Source organism: Poeciliopsis prolifica, unplaced genomic scaffold (assembly GCF_027474105.1).
Source record: "Poeciliopsis prolifica strain line A6 unplaced genomic scaffold, Auburn_PproV2 SCAFFOLD006, whole genome shotgun sequence".
Taxonomy (NCBI): domain Eukaryota; kingdom Metazoa; phylum Chordata; class Actinopteri; order Cyprinodontiformes; family Poeciliidae; genus Poeciliopsis; species Poeciliopsis prolifica.
The window spans coordinates 13954726-13976666 of record NW_026562381.1 but is presented as its reverse complement, the minus strand read 5'-3'; the positions used below and the strand labels follow the sequence as shown (position 1 = coordinate 13976666).

Here is a 21941-nt window from a genome sequence, read left to right as displayed (position 1 = left end):
TGTGCTGGGTCTGCTGCAGGTGGGATTATGTATATATGTGTTGAAATCTTAGCATGAAAAACTATCTGCCAACTATTTGCATTACAAGTTTTGCTTTGACCATTCTTTTACTCTTTTTGTTTTTCCTTAAAGAATTTATCAAAACAAAGCTGCAGTTTACCTTCCAATTTCCAATTTAGACACAAAGAATGAAAGTTTTGCTAAAGGTTTTCTCAAAGTTTAAACATGCACAGTATCGTGTGCCATAGAGTAGGTTTTCTGTGGTCAGAAATGACAGAAAAGAATAGGTGAATAAATCCAGCAGCACTGAATAATCAGAAGGGTTACCAAAAAGAACCTCAGCTTCTAATGCTGGGGGGGATCTAATTTTATCCTCCACAAATTGTAAATGGTGCTAAATGTGAAATAAATTTATTTGTAGATTTTAATTAAAATGTTTTTAAAATAAAACTTACATGGTCTTGAATCAGTGTGAAAGATTCATCCTCCAGCTGAACCTGTCTGTACCAAAATCTGTTATGTTTTCCTTTACCAATGGTTGGCTTCCACAGAAAGATGTCCACAATCTGCATCCAATTTAAGCCCTCATCAAGAATGATTTGATCTTCCAAGCTGAATTCATCTTATGTGTTGATTATGCTGCTTCCCTGTCTTGACTCTCTCATGATCTTGCCATTGCAACCTCTACTTAACTAATGTGCATGATGTTTTCTCTTCTTTTTTTGTTTTATGATAGAGTAGAGCCAACTGAGTTTGCTTGTTAAGAGGAAATAAACAAGTACAATAATCTAAATAAAACCACAGACATTGTTTCTCCTTTGTTTCATTCTATTCTGTTCTCACAGATGCAGCACATTCAGTTAATTACAGTCACTTGTTCCTCTCTCCAGCATTGATGTTCCAGTTCAGTTGAGGACACATCAGTTTTGCCTGATATGTGTCTGATTATCTGTAAATTCCCAGAGCCAGGTGTGTAATCCCTGGTCTGTTAGTTTGGACTCCAAATCATGAAGACACTGCGTTATTTTGTGTTTCCTCAACTTAAAGCAGAGGTGCAATTATTCAAGTGCCAGAGTCCTGCATCTTTCCTTGGTTGAACACACCTGAAATAAGTTAATTAGTTATTCTCAAGCCTTTATGTGCAAATCTTTGAACAAGTAACAACTAGAGTTTGAGACTCAGACTTGAGTTGCACATGGGTTACAACGTGAAAAGACTTCAGGTTCGAATTAGACTTGTGGTCTAAAGACTTTAGCATTAAACTTGGATTCCTCGTCTGAGACTCGAATGTTAGTGACATGTATAAAGAACGTTGCTATATCAGCAACAGATTTCAGCTCCTTCTGACAATGCTTATTTGTGCAAACTTTAATATTAAAGGATGTGCCTGGTTGTCAACTTGTGTTATTAATGGATTATAGTATGGTGATGGCTCATATATAATATGTTCATGTCAAATATGACAGGTTATAGTAGCTGAATTTGCTGACTGTACTATCGTCATACGAACAGCAAATATACAGCGAATAAAAAATCCATGATACAATTTTACATTAATCACTTCAGCTATGTGGCCTGAAGTTGACTTTAAGAGATACAATTTCTCTGCAACTTGCTAAGGGGCATTTACTCATTTATTAGTGGGGTGGATTTATATACAGTATTATATGTACTTTTCTCTACTTCATCTCTAAATTAAAACCTGTAAAGCACTTTCTTTTTAATTGTATTATGTATAATCCTATTCCACAAAATAAGCTCTCTAAATTATAAATTGTTGAATTATTTTCTGCTTACTAATTTGTATTTCTGTGTTTTAAAACAAGTTTGTGGATTTAGTATTGTAGAAATTGTTATTTCTATTTATTCTGTATCTGTAAAGCACAAACAAAAACAAACCAAATCTGTAGATTGTTCAGATTCTTCCTAAGAGCCATTTCTGGTGCATAATAGAGTAATTGCATTAGCAGTAATTTTTGCTGTTCAAGAGAAGAACTGTAGGGAGTGCAGCACATCTTTGTGATCGGAAAGTCACAACTGAGTCATCACTGAAGTCACAACATGAAGTCGTGACTCATTCTCCAGGAAAAAAATAAATAAATAAAATTTGGCCTTTTGCTTTAATAGGATCTGCAGTGCCAATCCCTAAGTTCATGAAGAGCTAGATCTTTCCAGGAAAAAATGGCCATATATAAGCAGTTCAAAAAACACAACGGAAGATATACACTTTAGGCATACAAACAGGTACACAGTATAAGGCTATCATAATTTTTGCATTATGAAACCACGGTATTTTTGGCACAAGAGTACAAGATGTGTTTGAATTATTTTAAGAATGCATGAGACTTTTCTCTCAGAGTTGTGAAATGGAGTGTAACATGTTTTCCTTTCATCCATTACCGTTAAGCATCTCTGTTAAGAAGTTGTCCTTCATGTGCATTATCTTTATGTGATTTCCTTGCTGACCTGCTGATTTAATCTTTCTGAGAGCCTTCATTGTGTCATGGTGTGTTGCAGAAAAGTGAAAACGGAGAGAAAGATCTTGCCTTAGTCTCCTTCGGTGAAATAAACCCTTTAATGACATTTTCATCAGCGAGGTATGTCTGACTCCAGCAGTGTTGTTGAACACACAAAGACAGTCAACATCAAGCTTATCAGCACCTCCTGAGTCTTTAATTAGTTGAATTGTCAAATAGCAACAGAATAAAGTCCTACACATTTCAGCTCCATAAAATAGAAACTTTTTACCTCCTTGAAAATACTTATTTTGTGCAGACAAACATGGAAGATGTCTATAAAATTAATTTCTAGTTTCTATAAAATTAATTATTAGTGAGCTGTTTCTTTTTCATGTTATTTACACACCCAGAAGGAATATTGAGGGGAAAAAAAAGAACTTGTGGAGTGAGAGAGAAATTCCAATCTCTCAGACATTTTTTCATATTTGTTAAGGTTTTCCAGCAGAAAAACAAGCAGGGATAAAACTTAAGATAGATTGAAATAGTTCTGTAGATGTAAAATGAAAAAGTAAGTTAAAAGATTAAAGTTGACAATGTTTTCTTTTCTTTTTTATATATAAAAAACATGATTTAAAAAAAGAACATAGATGTTCATTAGACAATATTACAACATATTTACATTTTTTCTAAATAATTCCTATTAGGATACATTTATTGTCAATTGTCTTAGATTAAAATTAATTCTTTTGAAAAAAAATAATTCTGTGGATGTTGATAAAACAATGACTATCAAGGCTTATCTTACTTTGTGATAAAGCAACATAAAATCATTTATCACTGTAATAGTGATAAACGATTACAGATATTGGCTTTTCATATTAAATTGACGAGCTAGCAGTACGTTTTAAATCATTTCCCGTTATGTCTGAGGGTACAATAATGCATCTAATTTCTCTAATAATAAAAATCTGTGTTAATTTTGATTAATATTTTAGAGACAAATACAGGTTATGATAGAACTAGCAGAAGGTGATGAAAACAAAACAAGTGGAGCCCAAAAATAAATAAAAAATAAACATCCCTGCTCTCTATCAGTTAGGTAGTAAATGTACTATGAACTGTAAGAAACTGGTTTCCTCTACAAATTTTACTAAGGAGGAAGATTAATAGAGTTTTTGATGGATTTTTACCTGAACTTCTGCTGTTCTTTTTAACAGGATTTGAGGGGATTGTTCTGCTCACCAAATGAAAATAAAGGAAGGATTTAGTTCCTAAGATGACTTTGGAACGCCAGCCAAGAATCTGGGGAGATGTACCAATTTGTATCTTTCCAGGAAGAAAACTCTCAGACTTTGTTGGTTGAACACCACTCACCTCCAGGTCATCATCACATGAAAACCTTAAGCTCAAAGAATTATCTCTAATGAAGCAAAGGCTTTGAAGACTAGGTGGATGAAAACTCTTTGAAGTAGTGATAAAAATGAAGACTTTTCACCTGAACGTGTTTCCATTTACAGTAAATTCCTGTCAGCCTCAAGTTGCAAGGATGACCCCTTTAAATCCTTCACATGTTCTCTGGCTTGACCGGATCTCCATCTCGTGATGTGTCTATTGCATTTGCAAACTGTCTGCAATCAAGATCTTTAGTTTATTACATTTCATTGAGGTAGGCGAGCATGAGGTTATAATTTTAGAATGTTGACTTCCAACACAGCATGAGAGAAAAATGAAGAGATGTACACACACTGACTGACATTCAACCGTAACCTCAAAATAAAATGGAAACTGCAGTTGTTGCCATTAAATGACCCAACAGACAAGACATAATAGTCATTATTTGCCATTGGGATTTTTCCATCCTGTTTATATACAAATAATTATAATATATATATATATATATATATATATATATATATATATATATATATATATATATATATATATATATATATATATATATATATATGAACTCGTTTTAAAATAACATCATCTGTTTGCATGTTGTCAGGTAGTTTAATTAAGTTTGCTGCCTTTGTTTAAAGACGTTTGTTGACCAAGTGTATCCTGAACTTTAAAATGACAAATACGATCACTTTACACTTTAAATTTCAATATATATTTTATCAGGATTCTATAAAATAGGTTGACAAAATAAAGAACATGATACAAGGTTTTCAAATGTGTTTTTTTCCACATAAAATTGTGAAGATTTTTGCATTTGTTTCAAGCTTTTTGTACTTTGATATCTTAACATAAAATTCAGAAATCTTCTCTAATGAATCCCTAATCATTGCTAAATTATGCCACCATGGTAACCACTGGAAAATAATTTCACTATTTATTCATCATTTCTCAAAATATGTATGAAAATAGGTTGGCTAAATGTTTGAAATAAAAAACAGGCAAATGGTGCCTGTTGTTTATGACATGTCGCTTTCTTATGACTGTGAATGGCCTGTTAAACCACCTGTCCCAGAAACTTTGACTAGGAAGCATGTAAGGAAATGACAAGAAAAAAAAAAACACACCACAACTGTGTTTAAAAAAGAACAAGTTTGTATTATGAGTACAAGAAAACATTTTGCTTTAGTGTTACGTTTCCTTGAATAAAACACACTGAAAATCCTCCAGTACATTCTTTATCTTAACCTCCAAGGTGAGCACAGATCCAGGGGAGTACATGGTGCATCTAGAAGGAGCAAAGCATTGTTGGAGGATGAAAAAAACAAATCTCATTCATACACATGAATCACATTATAGGAGGTGTATACACACACACCTGAAATCCACTTGGAAGCATCTCAAGAGATAAACAAACCAGCAAAAAAAAAAAAAAAAAAAAAATTTGAAATGGAATCACATAAGAACAAGCACACAGTGCTCTAACATCATTCAGAAATCTGTTGAATCATTCATAAGCAGCTTCCATAGGTCATGGTCCTCTTAACTTTTTGCAGTGAAACTTAAAACATTCAGATGAGCTTGGGGAGTGATAAACTCAGGAGTGCTAGGAGTCTTCATAATAATGCACTTGGACAGTTTAGATCAAGGATTTAATTCAGCCTTGGAATCCCTGTTTTCCTTTTATCTTGGTGAGGATTTAACAGAGCTTGGAAGCTTTGACCTCAGAGAAAAACTGTTTTGCTCCCGGAAAGGAAAACACATGTGATGTCTAAGTAATGTTCAGCAAAGACAAAAAAAAAATGTTTTGGGCTTATCTCTTCTTGCTTCTGAAGCTAATTTCTCCCAACCTACACAGTTAAATACCAAAGAACAACCTTTAAAAATCTAAAGTAACGTTTTTCTGTCACTAGAAAACAACAGGGAGCATCATAAAATAATCAGAAACAAGTCCAATGCATGTATATGAAAATCACTTTGGCAATGTCGTTCACCTCTACAACTCTCCAGCACAGTAAATATCAACATCAGTTGAGAATTTCTCCCACACACTGCACCACAGCTGCTGGTTCTGCACATCACAAGATGAACACAGTGTGATTGGGCCAGCTCAGGCTCTGCTGTCCTGCAGACGAGAACACGAACACATTACCCAGCATTAGAGAAACGTTTAGCTGGTTTCAAGCACCCTGCACACAAAGAGACCTCAGAGAAACTTAGGTTAAGTTTTGACTGAGCTGTAAATTCAGTGGCAGTGCCTCGCTCATTCTCTGGATCCCTGCAGTCCTTCCTGTGGTCCGAGTTGCAGTCCCACTCTGGGTGTGTGAAGGCTGCTGCGTTCCTTTCAGGACTGCGTTGACACTGTGAGAGCCAAGGCCGTTGGAGTTGTGACTGTGGGGTTGCTGTTTGTCACAAGCAGGACTCGCGGGAGCCGATGTTTGTGTGCAGAGACTTCTTATTCTGCTCTTTGTGATTCCCGTTGTGAAGAACAGAATACCTGAGTGCAGAAAAGGGAAGTGATGGGACAAAGAATAATCACAAAAATGAGGTTGAAGAATGTGTAACTCACAACTTTTCAAGGCAAAAAAAGTGAAATCCAAAAATAGATACCTATCATAACTTCCATAATATTTTATGGCAGATGTCTTCTATATTTGGTATATTAAGAAATCCTTTAAATTATTTAAAACAGCAGAGTACAGTGCTTCTCTGTACTCTCATGAATAAAGTATAGTAGACACGCCATACACTCCCTTGTGCTTTTTATTTTATGCCTGTCAAAGTGTGTTACTGTAGCTTTGGCATATGGCTGAAAATACAATCTAAAATTCATTCTTTGCTAAGTTATGTTATGTCTAGACATGACTTCAGATCATCCTTTCGATTTGATTTCTACATGTCCTCTGTAAGCTCACTGATCCCCGCTCGGACAGACGTGGCATCTGAAAATTGGGACAGATTCCGATAACAACCTGTACATGTCATTTGAATCTCGAAAGATTAAAAAAGTTCCCTTATTTCACTAACTGAACTGAATCACTTAGCCATATTCAGGGCATGAGCTGGTATCGTCACATTTTTGTGTTTTTTTAGGATAAAAATAATTAAATATTTACGATACTTGAACATGGATAAACTTCGTATTTTGTTTTATTTTATTGAAACTTTCCCATGTTGTCATATAATTAAGTTCCAGTATCAACAGGGTGTAAATGATGCTTGAATGTGATGAAATATTGCTCTCACATAGCTTTGAAATGTCTGCTAAAAAAAAAGTGGGAAAAAGACTATAATAGTATTTTATTAATTTTATTGTTTGTGCTGATGATTGTCAAGTCTACATTCCTTGAAAAATATATTATCACTTTGTTAGAATAAGGCAGCTTCTATGATAAAACGACAGTTCATATCCTTTATCCCACATAGACTTTGTCACACCCGGAATGTTCATTTTTACTCCTTGACTCCACATTTGAAGTCCACTGTCACTCAAATCTGTAGAAAAAAAGCTTTCCCAGCTGCAACAAATTGGCCAAATCAAAATCAGTGATTTTGAAAATATCATTATTGCCTGCCTTGATTATTGTAATGCACTATATTTCTGGGTCAGACTGGCTGCCCTCTCTCAAATTCAGCTTGTCTAATATGCAGCTGCCCATCACTCCGGAACTGCCTGCTCTTCATTGGCTCCCTTTGTGCTACCAAACTGATTTCAAAATAATCTTTTTATGCAAGGACCTTGGAGTCCTTCAGAGACTCCAAGGTGAGCGGACCAGCTGCTCTTGGTCTCTCCGATGTTCGAAGGTCATCAGGTTTTGGCAGCTGCAGCCTTGAAGTTATGGAACAAGGGAGGCTCCATCATTTTTGTCTTGTATTTTTTGTTTAAAACTCATCTTCTTTTTACATGAAATTTGACACAGCATGATACATTGTTTTTTTTTTTTCTGTGAGTTGTTGTATTGTCTAACATTGCTTTTGTCTGTTTTCACTTAAGTTTATATTTTTTATTTATTCTCCTAAAATACATAACTTTGGTTAACCATTTGTTATGGTGTTTGTTGTTTTGAATGTGGCTAATAAGTAAATTTGATCAGGTTCAGAAATCAAGACTCCCAAATCTGGAGTCAGTCACGATGTAAGAAGCAAAGTTATCTGCTAACCTTAAAACATTACATGAAGCTTGTAAAAAAGTCAGATTCAAATGTAAGTATCTGCCATGTGCCAAACTCATCACTTAGGGAAAGAAATTTAATCTGTCAAAACAATCTTTTAGCAGAAAACAAGCACACAGTAGAATTTTTAGAACAAAACATGTCAAAACAGCTTTAAGTGAAATATGACAAAAGAAAATTGGTATCTGTAACAGGCCTTATAGATCTGCTAGCCTCAAAACATTTGTATTAGAAATGTGCTTCACTGCACACAGTCATGCTTGCATGTTATTCTATACATACAACATGAATGCTGGAAATGGCAACCTAGCTTTCTTTCTGTGTGAGTGTGTGTGTGGATGTGCGCAGGTGCGTGTGCGTGCGCATGTGTCAGAAAGAGCTCACCTCAGGCTAAAGCCATTACGAGTTGTTTACACAAACACACCAACCAAAGACACTTCCTGCAGCCAAACTGGCCATGAAATACACCTTACAGACAGCCACCAACATTTAGGGCTTTGCTGAAAGAAACAGGCTTCAGATTCTCTCCGAAGCAGAACACAAAATTGCTCCCACATTGCAGCGTTAAACCTTTAAACGGTTTCACTGTTGTGCTCTGAAAGTGAGCACACTCATGCTTAAAAAAAAAACAAAGTCACAATCATTGTAACTGCCAGTAAATTTCTGAAAAGCTTCAGCTGAGCTTTTGACCAGCTGCTTGTCACATAGCTGTATTCACAGCAATATGTAATATGTTATGTAACTCCTGAAATATAAGGGATTTGTTTTTTGTTAAGTGAATAACAATTGCTTTGGCAGTGTGCTAATCTGAAGAGCAATGTATTTAGAAACATTGCAACAAGCTGAAGTGATTCTATAAATGAAATGATGCAGTGATCTGTTCTGTTAGCATCAGCTGAATGGGGAAAAAAAAAACACATTACTGACTCAGTAAGTCCTGCAGAATCAAATTTAATCCTGTAGTTACCATTATATAGCCATGTGACCTTAAGTGGTTTGAAATAAACTCAAGCAATTGTGTGGGAAAATAGTGGCAGTTGGTAGGTGTTGATGTATTTCCATTGGATATTTAACTTTAAAAAAATTGGTAACATGAAATGTGGCAAATATTTGCACTCTTTCATAAGGTTTTTGACAGATGGATACTGATAAAATAGTTCAGGTCAACAGGTTTAACAACACAAAAAAGAAATGTGTGGATTGTGAAGTGGATGGAAAAAAATCTCAACAAGAAAATTCCCCTTTACTAACTGGGCTAACAGTGTCATGTTCTGGTTGTTACTTTGTATTCACATTCTGATTCTTCCTGGGTCACTTACTATTGTTATTTATATATTGTCAAAGTAGTTATGCCTTTGCATTGAGTTTCTTATTTTATGCATTTAACTCTGTTAGTGTCACAGTCTTTCCCTTTGGTTCATCAATCTGTGGTATAATTTAGCTCCCTGCATGCTCTCTATGTATTTATCAGTCTATTTTTCTCTATTTCCCTGCTCAGCCCTCTCCCTCAGCAGTTTTGGATCTCTGATCCCTCACAGAGCACCCAGCCCCCACACCTTTCCCACTCAGTTCCACTAGCCTGGTGGCAGCAGCAATTAATAGTAAACACCTGGTAAAACTGTGAGTCTGATGAGGGATCTACTTCTCAGTCTAACACGGATCCGCTTGAACTCAATCCGCCTTTAGCACGGATGTTAATGTGCTAAAGGCGGATTGTTGGAAACAGCAGGAGCTTCTTCAAGAAACAGAGGACAATTTCAATTGCTAAATCAAATATCTTTTAAATTTTGTTTGATTTGTACAGAGTTTTATAATGATTGAAAGTGACAGAACTACTTTATTCTGCTATAAAATCAAGTAGTTATGTGCCCGGAAAATACATAGTGCTGCTTCTTCACAAGGAAATTTGTCGTTGCATAATAGCCATATGACACCATGAAATTGATCTTCAAGACACTCATCACAACAATCATCCTTAGAAGCATTGCAGCCTGAATATCAAGCTCAGTAGCTACGTAACTCCACCAGATGTTTGCAGATAGCTGCTGTCACTAGTCTGGAGGGGCAGTGTGGTGAATATGTGGGAAATGGCTGCTCTGTGAGGCAGAAGCTCAGCTGGAGACCAAAGCTGTTAAATAGACATTGCATTGTCTCAGCAGACGTTAAGGCACCCCAAATAGTGCCATGGGAGTTTCAAGGATTTCTCATACTTTCATGAATGCAACACTCTGAGTGTGTGTTTGATGGGGGAATGACTCTGTAAAGCTCAAAAAAGTAAATTTGACATAATACCCCTTTTTCAAATTCCTCAATTCACCATGCTGCTTCCAAGCTCTTGTCAGCACTTTGACCCTGCTTCTACACCCAACATAACAAACAAATTGTTTTCAAAATGTATGAGGGAAGTCCATGACTTGACAGAGCATGGCTGTTTTGGTAGGAAAAGGGGGACCGACACACTATCATTCAGGACCTGGACCTCCAGGACATAGATTTGCCAAAAAAACAAAACTTAAACTTCAAACTTCAGCAACAAAACAGTGAAAGCATAAGTGCTATCATATGTGTACATGAGCAATGCTGGGCACAAAATTAGGTTAGGGCACTATGTACAAAGACTATGTGTTGTCTTTTGGACCATAAATTTAATTTAATACTTGGATAAAATGAAACTCCAAAGCAGAACATGTGGCTTGAGCCGTACAGAGTTTATCCGTGGTTTTATTTGTACACAGCTGAGCCAACAGGCCAACTGGCGGAGCAATAGACAGGATGGAGATTTGTTTAATGAGGCCAGAGGAGAGACACAGTGAGACAGAAGGCCCGGATCACAAGCAGACTAAACAGTTCTACATATTTCAGGCAGCAATGTGGCAAACATTCATCTTGATGAAGTCTCGCTGATGAAGACTTTGAACGGTCTGCACAGCAGACTCTGACATCTGATGCTACATGTGGAGGAGGTGGGAAGTAGAGATCTTTCTGTCTATTGCAGCAACGTTACCTCCAGATGAATGTGTTGTAATTTTAAAGAAAATTAATAAAAGGGGATATTAATCTAAACCATATAATTACATATTCTGGGCTCCTAATGACAGATTCCATCTACTGAGCAAAAAGTTAGTTCTAGAAGCTGTGTGATGCTCTTCATTGAAGCAAATAACTTGGGTTTTACATTATTCATTTACTACATTATTAATTCTGTAAACTATTGAGATGCAGTCTGGTATTTATTTAAATGCAAACAAAGCACACTATGAAAAAGTCTATTAATTTCTGGTCTTGTATACACTGAGGGAACAAGACTTTCTTGAAAATGTTTAGAGGTTTTATAAAACGGAAATTGTGATGTACTTTTAGATCATTATCTAACTATTTTCAAAGGATTGTTTGGTTTCTTAAATATTAAATAATTAACAAATTAAGTAGCTGGACCAGTGTTGTGTTTATATGTGCAGACAGTTTGTTCCATTTTTTGATTGAAACTATAAAAAATAACTTTCTTGTTCTTTAAGATAATAGACCGTGCTTCAGCACAGAGATTTCCAAATAGCTTTTAGCTGAAATGTTGGTAAAAGTAGATAACAGCATAAGATGATGCTGTTATCCTTTTCTGATATAATCATTATTTTAAGCACTTATTATATAACATTTCATCCTGAACTGTATTGGAAGTGAGTCATAAATACAGTCAAGTCCAAAGGAAAACTTTGAAAGGTGTTCAGAGTCTGAAGAACAACTGACAAAGACAACCTGAAGAGATTATAAAATTAGTTTTGACTTCTTGGGAGCCAAAACAGAAATAAATTAGGTGTTATATTAAGGTTTTACACTGTATAGTATTTTGAAATAGCTATGCCATTTGTAGCAATGGTTTTGTCATGAATGAATTTGGACCATGGCTATACTTTTATAGAAAGTATAATATCGCAAACTAATGTTAATATTGCAAAACAATATTAATAACAAATGAAGAACAATGAGAAAAAAATAACATATTTTTTTATATGTAACACGCAGTCAGAGCAATCTAAATAAAATCAATTGTTTTTGTAGCCTCATTCCTATAAATATCCATGAATAAACAATACCCTCTGTCCTACAGCGTGAGCTCCTCTTTAATATATTGGATCTATTTGATGAAAAGCTAAAACATTTTAGAGGTATTATTTTCTTCCGTGACATACAAAATTAAAAGCAACAAAAGCAGGCAAGATACATTTACGACCTAGTCAACTTTGCATGACACTACCTAATGATATAATAATCTGTCTCATGTCCGATTTATTGCAGTTCATGCATAAGCTTCACAGATATAGGCTTTTTGGTCCTCTGGTTCAGCTGCATTAACCTCAGGATTAACCTTCTGGAAATGAAACAGCATAGCTCTTGTCCTTATGTTGTTTAGTCATAAAGGAGATTTTAACAGAGTGTGATTAAATGGTAAAAGTGCTCCTGGAGATGCTTACCCAAGGTTAATGTATGGGTTAATGCAGTGGGAACACACAATGGGATAACAATCTGAACAGATTAAACATGGCAGAGAATTTCCATATCTTGACATGCCTAAATATAGGATTCACCGTAAAACAAATATGTTACAGCGGTAACTATAATGGGAATAATGTTGGTGTTTGTTATTGTTTTTTTTATTTAATTTGAAATTAAATTTCAAACCCAACACTTGTGGTGCAGCCAAATATTCTGTTCTTTTATATTTAAATTTGACCCTCATAAGCTGTTTGTGGTTTCAAACTAAATTTCAGCATCACAGAGCTGAGATTTTATGTTACCATATCTACTTTATCCTGAGTGGATCAGAGAAGAATGGAGCCCATCACAATCTTAATTCATTTCGTGTGTGTGGCAAACAGCTGAGGCTTCAATCCATGCAGACAAAGAAGACTTAAAGCCAGAAACACGAGGCAACAGAGCTTTCCACTAAACCTGCAATTTGAAATGTAGTACCTAATCCCTAAGGATGCAACAAAAAATACTTCCCAGGATGGTTAAACCTGCAACACAAACCCTTTTTTAGCTGCATGTTTCCACTGATATTTTGATAATTTATTATTGGTGATATTTTTTCTTTTCAAGCCTTCACTCTTTTGATTAGCACTCTGTCAAGCTCCTCTGGTGATTAGCTGAGATTCTTCTGGTCCCTCTCATTCAGACTATGCTACTTCACCAAATGACATGAACCTCTGAGGTCCATCTTAATATTTTATTAGAGAAGAACCGATATGTTCATCAGGGAAGATAAGTGGGGTCAAGTTAAACCTCCTGTGCTGCATTTTAGCTGCCTGGGAAGAAATTTACAAAACTTAATCCTGAACTAATCTTGAAAACAAATCTAACTGAAAAGAGCAACACTGAAAGTCTTCAAAGCTTTACATAAAAGAATACACAAGTTCAGTGACATAATTTAGGGTTATTCTCCCCCATACTTCTCCTTCAGTCTGTGTTAGAAATGACTCTCTCACGTCCTCTACGGAGTGGTTCAAAGTTTTTAAAGCATATTCAGATGCTTTAGTTCTGAAGAGACTAAAGCATCACAATCAGAAAGTGTTTCCTTCTTTCCGTCCTTTTTTGCCTTTGTGGTGTTAGGTGTGTGTTGTTGACCAAGAAAACATTAAGGGACAAGTTAAGTCTCTCAGCCACATAGTATTTGAAACAAGAGCATCTCACTGAGAAATAAATTCACATCCTGCTGTGATGCTGATGATAGGGAAGAAAGGGAACAGTAAATACAAAAGCCTCGAGTTCAAGGAGAAAAAAGATTACGGCAGAAGACAAGTGAAAAGAAGTCTGCTTGAAGCAAAACAACACAATAGAAAAATATGCATTTTATTTTGACAAAGAGCTTGGCAATTTTTAAGAGATTTGAAGAAAGAAAGCATGTATAGTGGAAGCCCAGAGTGTGTGAAGTGGTCTGTCTTAAATTTACTGAGAAACGTTTGCAAGAGAGAAGATATGTCTTGATAGTACAATTTAAAATATTTAAAAGTACTATTACCTCTAAGGAAGCATTACATCAATGTCTTACAAAACTAAAGGGTTTGATTTTCCTGTTTTTGGCTATGGGAAGAAGGTCAGAAAGAATCCATACATGAGTACATCATGAAAAATCCATACAGAAATAAAACAGAGAACATTCTAGCTGCAAGCTGCTACCAAGCATGCAGCCTATAAAATTATACTTTTTATTCCAAAATAGTGCGAATCAAAACTAGATACCCTTAAATAAAATAGTCTCGACAATTGCAATCACAACTCATCTGGTTAGGCATTTGCTTCTTTAATCTTAATACAAAGACAGATGTTCTGTGAAGGCATTAGAGACACAATTTTAAACCAAAGGTGCTCTAGTGATATTAGAGCTGCATTTTGGTCAATATGTGGTAGAAGAGTAACTCTGCATATCACTATCAACATGGTCAGGGTAGCATGTGGGATGGTTTACATTACTATACAAAGATTATTAGGTAGAATTGATGGGAAGACCACTTAAAACGCAGATGTCTGCTCTCTGATGTGAATCATAGAACAAGTATAGAACAGTTAACGCTTTTAGTCAGTTGTCATTGCATATTATGAGATGATTCTATTCTATGAGAAATTAAAACAGCTTACTACTTCAATCAAATATTATTTGACGATCTTTGAAGCCACAATGTTCACTCTCGAATCTAAGTTGAGAAAAGCATGAACTTTGACTTGAGACTAAGTATAAGCAGCTTTTCTGACATGTATCACCCTGAAGAATTAAGGAAAGAGGACTTTCAGAAAATGTAATCTTTCTGGCAATTTTTCCAACTCCACTGTTTGGTGAAGCTGGTCTGGAAAGATGTCAAAAACCATTAAGAAGACCTTGGAGATTTATTGCAGAGGCCAAAGAAACCAATCTGCAGAAGATAAACTATGAAAGTGAAATACCAAAGGAAAGCTGCAGCACAGGTCTGTGTTATTTTCTCAGTGGTTCAGAACCAAGAAGATTTTATATATGGTTTGAGGAAGAAAGTTTCTCAATTCTTTCAAAACTCTGAACATTTTTAGTTCTAAAAAGCTTGGGGCTGACATTGGAAGACTCAAAAGAACATTAGCACCTGAAAATATTAATTAAACACTTAAAGCTCATGGTTAATTGGTTGAATTTGTACTTCTGCCTATCTCTGACAACATACTGTAGCTTCTTGCTGCTTTATGAGCCTCTGTCATATAAAGCATTACAGTGTTTGGAGAAAGCTGATTATTGCATTTTCCATTCTCAGTTTAATGTTTCTTTACAAGTAGCTCCTCCTTTAAGCCAGTCAGTTTTCACTCCACTGCAATTTATTGCTAAGTTTATATAGCAGTGACATTTACTGACATTATATTACAGTATCCTTAAGCTTAACACAAAAAACAAGTAATTCTGAAACCGCATAATTTCAATATCCAAAATTGAAGTTTGTTGTGGTTTTTAATGTCTGTGATTTTAGTTAAGTAAATGCAGCAAAATTGTTCAATCACCTTTCTTCAACTTCATAACATTTTAAAATGTGTTGAAGATGATTTGAGATTTTGGAGATGTGGACAAATCTACTACACCTTTTTGATAAATCTGGACTCCTTATAAGCTCTCCAAGACACAGATATTCAAAACAGACTTTGGAAAAAAGTCCAACCTACACCAATAATACGTGCTTCACTTTGCTTTTTTGTTTGAATTGGAGGGCACCTTTTTGGAAAATGTAACCAAAGAGGCTTCAGTGTTGAGTCTTTGGATTGAGTGAAAATGGATAAGCTTCACAAATTCTAAAAGCATTTTGACTTGTTAAAAATGATGTAAAAAGAAGAAAGTCAGAAAAGTGAATCTGATGCGGTTTTGCTCTGCAGAGCATTAAAAAAAAGGAAACAAAGGCAGGTGAGAATAAACTGAAAATTTAAAACGGCGCTAAGAGGATGCTCCTCTCAGCCTGAGTTCTTCATCAGCATGTAAAACACCACAGTCCTGCCTCACCTTCTTCACCCATTATAATCAATTGACAGCTAAACTCCCCACTGAGCAGTGTGGAAAAGCAGCTAATTTGCACAATGTTGCTTAGTTCAAACAAAAACATTCTTATTTGGTCAAACAAACAGTTTGGACAGACAGATAAAACAGAGGAGGCATTTTGAAACCTTGGTTTTCTGGGGTCATGATGAGGTGAAGCATCAGATGCATCAAAGTGTTTGAGCCAGGTCAGCTTGTTATTTTACTTTTCATTTCTTCCTTCCTCTCTTTGAGGAAATGTTTTCTGGCTCAGAGGGATCAGTTTGACTCTGTCCAAACTCCACTGAGACTGATGCTGGTTCTCAACACTGTGATAAAAATAGTCAGCAAAGAGGGGCATCTCTAGCCATACAGTCAATAATAAAACTTCCCTTTGTGACGTATCTCATAATTAGGGTTGGTAAAGTCTAAGCTATTCCTTGTAGTTAAGCTTGGGCAGGTACCAAGCTCTTTAAGTGCTTCTTGATAAATTAAACTTTCCAGTAAAATTTATATATTATAAAGATTCATCCCACACAAAGTGATGTATTTCAAGAATTTATTTCTGCTAATTCAAAAGTTAATTTGGTATTGGTAAACTTTAAATAAGTTTGAATAAAGTTTACCATTAGGTGAAGTTAACAAAAGTGCCATTAATATGCACAAGTACCATTGCTTCCTCTGGGAAAATTGTATGTTGGTTTAATTCAAAACAGCTACAATGTCTGTAGTTTGGACTCATTTAACATAGTTGCTCTGCCATGTACGTCGTTTGTTTTATGCTGTGATGTCTAAATGTTACATAATTAGAAACACCAAAGCAAAGAAAGGACAATATGGTGTCATTATGGGGCAGCAGGTAAGGCAAAGACAGCATTTATCAGTGAGCAAACAACAAAGAAAATTACATTTATTTGGTGCATATATGATTCTTTGCAGCGGCTAATAATGAAAAAAAAAAATAAAAAATCAGTCCTATAACTATGGTAGAACATCACTACAGACTTTCCCCCAAAACAACTTCCAATACTAGATTGGAGTCAGCAATTTTATTTGTTCCCTTTGTGTGTTTGTTTTTCAGATATTATAGCCTTTATGCTGCCCAATGCAAGAAAAATTTAATATTAAGACAACATTTATCTGTGATATATTGAATAAGAACTGCAGAAATATTAAGGATGTTTGTAGTTTATGCTGCACTTTTTGGGTTGACTTATTTCTAAAAACTTTTAATAAGTAATCCATAACTTGCAACATGGTATATGAGGCATAGCAATAATTAAAAAGTTTTAAACTGGAGCTGTGTCAGACGAGACTGAATGAGGTCCCAAATTTATCTTGCCACCACACAGTGAGCACGACGGTAAGAAATGTAAAATACATCTCCAAAGCTCATTGTTAGGGAACTGCTGTAAACTGTGACATATTTTGGTCACAAACACATCTATTTTTAATACTATTTTCATACTTTTTCTTTATCACACTTACCTCACCTCAATTGTCCTGAGCTATAGCCGCTCAACCACTAGTAATATAAATCATATGTGGGAATTGAGGGCAGGGGAAGTCCGTCCAACAGGTCAAAAATATTATTGCTGCGCAGAATTAACATGCATTGCACATAAAATACAGCTACCTACCAAATATTGGATTTAACCAGTCCTTTGCAATTGTGATATTGCACACATTAATATTGCAAGTGATATATTGTCCAGCTCTTCTCTACAATCACCTTATGCAAATTATAGTATTTGTCAGTAGTTTGAAAGGCAAAAGGCTTTTTGTCCTGTTCATTCATTACTTACATAAATGTGTGCATTTGCTAAACAATACATGAGGTTTAGAAGGGTTGAGCATTTTGTTAAAATTTGACTAAAATTGAAAAAATAAGGCAAGAAATACTCCAGGTTTTTATGAAAAAACAAAACATATATTTTTGTTTTTCCACATTATTTCTGCTCAAAAATGTTACTGAAGATGACAATTTTTTATGCTTTTCTATTCCTCAAAAGAATGCACAAATTATTTGCAATTTTCTTTCAATAAGTGTACTGTAATTATTGCTGAGTCCGATTTAAGCGTTTTTATACCGGGCGGCCTTTATACCTTTCACCTTACCTTTAAACTGCCATTGTGAACAGATAAAACACTTAGTGGCCATTTCTCAGGCAACGGTAGTGAACACTGACTTGCAGTGTGGAGGTGAGCAGCACTGAGGCTGAAAACACTGAACCTCCTGTTCTGTTTGTCTCAGGACATTAATCCAGACTTCTGCCTGGACACATTCACAAGGGCACAGGGGTGAAATCTGAAGGACTCCAGGGAACACAAGGCAACACAACACATATGCCTGCTTGTGTATACCATGCCACATCTGGGCATACAATTGCCAGAACAAGAGTGTGGGAGGTGAATTCTCAAACAAGAGATACTAATGACACAAAGTTCAAGCAAGCCGAGCAATAATAATGACATGATGATATCATGTGTGTCTGAGAGAGTGTGTGTAATTTTTAGGACTAAGATCGGTGTACTGCTGGATCTCATTTGATTATTTCTGGATGGCTGATATCTGCAACACAGCGTTCCTCAGCTAATTGCTTACATGACTGGAATGACAAGAAATCGCCACATTGTGTGTGTTTGTGTATGTGTGGGGCTGAAAGTACACAGTGTGCCACATAAGTATGCCAGTTATATGTGTGTTTTACAAAATTCACCAACTTTTGTGCACAGAAATACAGCCATCTGTCTGTCTTCAAATTATTCCAATTCTTCTGCAGTTTCCAATTCTCCACTCAGTAATATCATTTTTACTTTAAGATACCTTATCCTGCTGTGGGTTTTTCTCGCCTGAAAGTCTGACATGTTTTCATTCGTAGTGTGCCACATGCTATCGTTTTATACAAGTCAGTGATGAACTGCAGCCCTGGCTCCAGCAGATTTGAAATTAAGAACAAACAGCATCTGAATAACAGTGGATAAATTCCACATTAGTAGGCAAAAAAGGGTAATGTAGAAGTAACTAGAAAGGATCATAGCTGAGAATTATTTAACTCAAACCAAAGTTAGACATGCATGGAAACCAAAACCTCCTAACAAATTGTGCATATTTCATGCTTAATTTCCACCTCCAAGGTGTATAAATGTGTCCATTTAATGAATCCACAATGTGAATAACAAATTGAAAGGAGAGCAGAAACCTGAAAATGATTTCTCTTCCAAAAACACCATAAACTTATTCTCATGAAACCTATTTAATTTAAACAAATAGTGAAATATTAATAGTAATTAACATAATAATAATAGTGATGTCTCAATCATACTAGATAATTTACAACTCTTTAAATTTACTGCTCTCACAGTCAATTAGGAGTACAACATGTTTAAAAGACTAGATCTGAAACAGAATGAAACATCTTGACAGTTTGTGTTCTAAACCCCACCCCGACTGCCACAGCATGTTTCACAGTACACTGATCATACTTCATAGCAGTTCTCTTTAAAGTAGAAATAATGAACATCTGTGGAATGAAAGTGTTTTGTTTTTCCATTACTGATTTGGACCTTATTATTTCCTGTTAGATAACCAGCCAGCGTGCCTGTCTGGACAAATGAGTGTCACCTACACTGGCAAAAAACATTTTTTTTTGTCTGTTATGTCACAACAGAGCATTGATATAGCCAATCTTTTAACTTCACCTCCATTTCAACCTGCCGTGAAAATTGGACAAGTCTGCAGAGCAGCTGGCTGGAGGGATAAATGTGGCTTCAACTACAATTAGCAGCAAAAGAGTTCAAGGTTTGAAAAGGGCTGGAAGCAACTGCTAAGTTCTGTGGAGCTGCATGGAGTTATACTGAGTTAGAAATAAAAGACAAAGTCATAGTGAAAGAAATCATCATTAACTGCAAGGTTTTGTACTGACCTAGTCAAAGTTCATACCACAACCTAATGAAATGGCATGATGGGAGATCAAGAAAGCTGAGCAGAAATTATGACATTACAGTGCTAAAACATTACAAATCGATGTAGATTCGCAAGGCTTAGAAACAATTGTACTATTTTGAGAAAGATTGACACATTTATTCAGAGGACATTTCAGTGTATTGCTGTTGTTCAGTCTTTTCCTAATTTGTTTTCCTTTTGCATTTTATTTGTTCTACTTGTGGTTTTTGTCACCTCCTCCTTTAGTTGTATCTTAATTCAGCTAATTTCAATTGATTTTAACTTTTCTTATTATAATTTAGTTTTGTTAATTTAAGCTCAGCTTACCTGAGTTTTGCTTATTGTCGTTAAACCTGGCTTGGCTGTTATCTTACCTTAATTTATTTTATCTTAGCACAGCTAAGTATATACTGGCATATTTATACTTATTTATTCAATCTTGTCAGTATAGTTAAGATCATGTTCATTCATTTGGATTATTTCTTTTATCAACTCAAATGTTGTGTCAATAATTTGTATAATTTAACACAAGTCTAAGAAGTTAGTCGCCCTTTATATTTTGTTTTTCAAGCATTGCATGGTTTGAGGTTATTATCATTGCAAGGACTTGATGTTTGAGTCTCAAAGGTTCATGACTCTGTCGATTATCAATGATATTCAGAGCTAAGATTTTGAAGCAAGAGTTTGTTTTTTTCCACTGGCTTCCGAAATTGTTTTGTCTCTCAACTGGAGTAAGCATCTTCCTTCATGATGTCATCATTCTGCTGCCGCTTTGTATAGATAAAAAATAAGGATCGCAACTTTTGGTAAATATATCTGGTTTTATATGAAAGAAAATTTCAGAATTAGAACAGAACTGTCTTGGCTTTCTCTATAAACAACAATCCATTGTTTGTGTTCTTGTCTCGAACACAACCAAAATAACTTTAGAAATCAATGACATGTTTGGTGTCACTAGATCTTTCCTCTATATAAGTACACATTATCCCCAGAATGACAAAGAGAGTTAATACTACTGTAAACTTCATTTGGTTGTGTACTGGTAAACATTTCATATTCGATAAAGTCCACAAACCAAAATTTGTTTTTGTGTCTGAACAATGATCCCCCGTGTACCAGATAGTCTGTGAGCATTATGCTGTGACAGGCTTGGTTCTTTTGGTGTCTGCTCCCTTCAACCAAAATGTTGTATACATAGTTTTCACTGTTAAGAGACATTGGAAAAATACCTAACATGAAGCTATTTGAAGCAAGTTGATCTTTTTAATCCATTTAGGCATTTAGAAAACTTATCCTTAAATAGCTTGGTACTTTGAAACAAAAAACAAAACAAAGGTTTAAAGGAGAATTATGTTTGCTTAACATTTGTATAGGGATTCTTGTAAGTCTGTAAAGTAGTGTGGTCAAAAATCAGCAAGGTGAACAAAAACATAATCAGCCACCAGTTCCAGATTCTTTAGATGACTTTTGTTACGTTTGACTTTGACATCCCTCCTGAGCTTCAAAGAACTCACTGTTTTTACAGCCAATTGGCAACAAACCTGCACTGGAGTGGACCAAGCCACAATTAAACAGGTAATAAAAGAAAGTCTAAACAGAGAAACAAGAATAAAATTATTAATCTAATTTACAAACTCATATACATAATGAAATAGTCTGCAAAATAATCCATGTAATAGAAGATAAATCAAAAAGTTACTTTAAAGAAAAACAAACAAAGCTATACTCCAAGAAAAACCCTTTGATTGGTAGAACCCAACAAGGTACTCAATGACATCGTCCAACCATTGAAGCAGGAAATACTGGACCAGCCCCTCCCCTACTCCTGCCCTGCTGCAGATCTACAAGAGACAAACAATCGTGAGTAAAAAGGAAAACAACTGCCATGAATATACTTTGAAACAAAATAAACAAGTTCAGCCAATAGTCCAGAAGTAGCTTTAACCTGA

General features: G+C 35.4%; 1 protein-coding gene across 2 annotated transcripts in view; it reads right to left on the bottom strand.

The window, feature by feature from the left end:
- Positions 1 to 4997: 4997 nt before the first annotated feature.
- htr4 (5-hydroxytryptamine receptor 4) overlaps positions 4998 to 21941 on the bottom strand; it is a 133151-nt gene continuing 116207 nt past the window's right edge. Inside the window, exon 7 of one of the 2 annotated variants that reach the window (XM_055030816.1) lies at positions 4998 to 6357. In XM_055030816.1, the coding sequence (XP_054886791.1) occupies positions 6270 to 6357 (88 nt within the window). In that variant the 3' untranslated portion in view covers positions 4998 to 6269. The remainder of the gene's footprint in view (positions 6358 to 21941) is intronic. The other variant, XM_055030817.1, reaches the window with a different exon arrangement.